At 57.2% G+C, this 2,061-nt stretch overlaps 1 protein-coding gene across 1 annotated transcript; it reads right to left on the reverse strand.

Annotated features, from left to right (window-relative positions):
* Positions 1–852: 852 nt before the first annotated feature.
* On the reverse strand, positions 853–1,703 carry LOC124654504 (probable calcium-binding protein CML22). The gene has a single exon (XM_047193507.1). The coding sequence runs from the start codon at positions 1,621–1,623 to the stop codon at positions 1,084–1,086; it is 540 nt and encodes a 179-aa protein (XP_047049463.1). The 5' UTR covers positions 1,624–1,703; the 3' UTR covers positions 853–1,083.
* Between the last annotated feature and the right edge of the window lie 358 nt (positions 1,704–2,061).

Consider the following 2,061-nt stretch of genomic DNA (forward strand, 5'->3'; position numbering starts at 1 on the left):
CCAACTCACTTGTCCCTGCCTCCTCCGTCGGCCGCTCCAGCGACGGGAGGGGGTGGGGACCCGGAGTGACGGCTCCGGCCTGTAGCTGGTTGGCCTAGTGCTTTCTTGAGGCGCTGCTTCTATGGAGGAGACTGCGCCACGTCGAAATAATTTGCCTCTGCTCTTCCTCCATCTCGGCGTTGCTCTAACCGGCAGCGTCGTGCGGCAGGTGGCCTGGTCGTCTCGCCGGTCTCTGGATCTGGTGAGAATTGTGTCTGGTGGTTGGCGTTCGGCGCTCTCGTGGGTGTTGGTCGCGACGACTACTGCAGTTGTGTGTGGCGTCTTGCAGTTGGGCGCGTGGATGACGGCAGGCGGCGGTGTTTCTCTTATTCAACTATGTCGGGTGAAGTTGACGGCGTTGGGATTTGGTGACCTCGGGGAAGATCCCCGGCCCACGTGCCACAAAGTCTTGGGTTCGTCGTTTGCGACGGTCCGGTTCATCGGCTCAAAAAGCATCCTTGAATGCGATGATGCTCTCCTAGATCAAGGTATGGCGGCTATTCGCCTCTTTTTTTCGGTGCTACCATGGTGGCGGCGAAGGACGATGGACGATGTTTCGGCGAGGCACATATTTTTCTAAGGGTGAAATTGTAATTTTACTTCTTGTGGGGTTCCTTGTGCAAAGTTGGTTGACATGCATATTTGTTTCGTGTCGTGACCATATGTGTAATCTCTGAAAAAAAAATTGTCCAATGAAATATAATATATGGTTATTTAAAAAAAAACACCAAGCATGACATACATCGCAGCGAAGTTCGATCGACATGGTACAGCGGGGCTAGGAAGGGCGATCAATGGTCCGAACAGAGTTAATTGACAGGAACTGGTGAAGAACTAATGTTTTGGTATATATTTTGCTCCACGGTTGATAATAATTCCATAAAAATATTACTGGTATGGACGTATGGTACAAAGAATCGAATTGAATTTCCACGGGAGGATTGTGTATGCATCACTCAGCTCCATTCGGGCCAAGAAAAAGACTAAACAGAACGAACCAACCAACCAACGAACAAATAACTCGACCAAAATCATGAGGCCACTTCACGAGCTGCTCCTCTCCATGAAGGCGAGGAACTCCTGGAAGTCCATCCGGCCGTCCTTGTCCCCATCGTAGGCATCGATCATGCGCTGGCAGTCCGCCGCTGCCACGCCGGCAGCGAACCCGAGCGACCTCAGCACGCTCCCGAGCTCGCCGGCGTCGATGAACCCGTCGCCGTTACAGTCAAAGACGCGGAACGCCGCCGCGGCCTCCTCCACGGTGGCTTCCTCCTCCTCGAACAGCGCCGCCGCCTCCTCGAACCCGACCGACGCGGCACCGCTCGCGCCCATCAGACCGAGAACCACGTCAAGGTCGACCTCGGAGTCAGAGGAGTCTTTGGCCGGTGCAGCCGTTGGCTCCGGCTCTGGGGCGGGGGCGGCCGTGCGGCGGCTGGCGGAGGACGAAGAGGAGGAGGATGACTTGATGAGGGCGGAGAGCCAGACGAGGATGACGTTGACGGAGATGGTCACCACGGCCTGCGCCACGGAGAAGTTGAAGTAGGAGGCGCCCGGCGCCGAGGAAGATGGCAGCTCCATGTCCATGGTCTACCTGTCTGTCTCTTGCTTAATGCTCTTGTTGCCTTGGTGCTTCTTGCTCTTGCCTGTGCGAGTCGACTGCCTGCGTTCTGGTCTGGATGCCATTGCCGGGACCGAAGGCTTGGAATATATAGCACCGCGCGCGAAGGAAGTCGGAACTCGCGAGGGAACCGGCGGCGGGATGGTTCCGGGAAGCAGGGAGGCGACGTGGAAACGACTGGCCGAACCGACGGGGTCGTGCGGTGCCTTGTGGGGAAAGTGATGGGGTTGTCGTGCGCGCGCGCGGTTGTTTTTCTGCGGGGTTCGCGGGAGCTTCGCGGCGGTGGAAACATGGCGCGCGTCGACGTCAGACGAACGCACCGGCGACCGGAGACCGTCTCGGTTGGAGTTGTTCGTTGGAATTCCACGGCACCGCACCGCAGCCCTCTCTTTCGCTTTCTTTTC

Source organism: Lolium rigidum, chromosome 5 (assembly GCF_022539505.1).
Source record: "Lolium rigidum isolate FL_2022 chromosome 5, APGP_CSIRO_Lrig_0.1, whole genome shotgun sequence".
NCBI lineage: Eukaryota > Viridiplantae > Streptophyta > Magnoliopsida > Poales > Poaceae > Lolium > Lolium rigidum.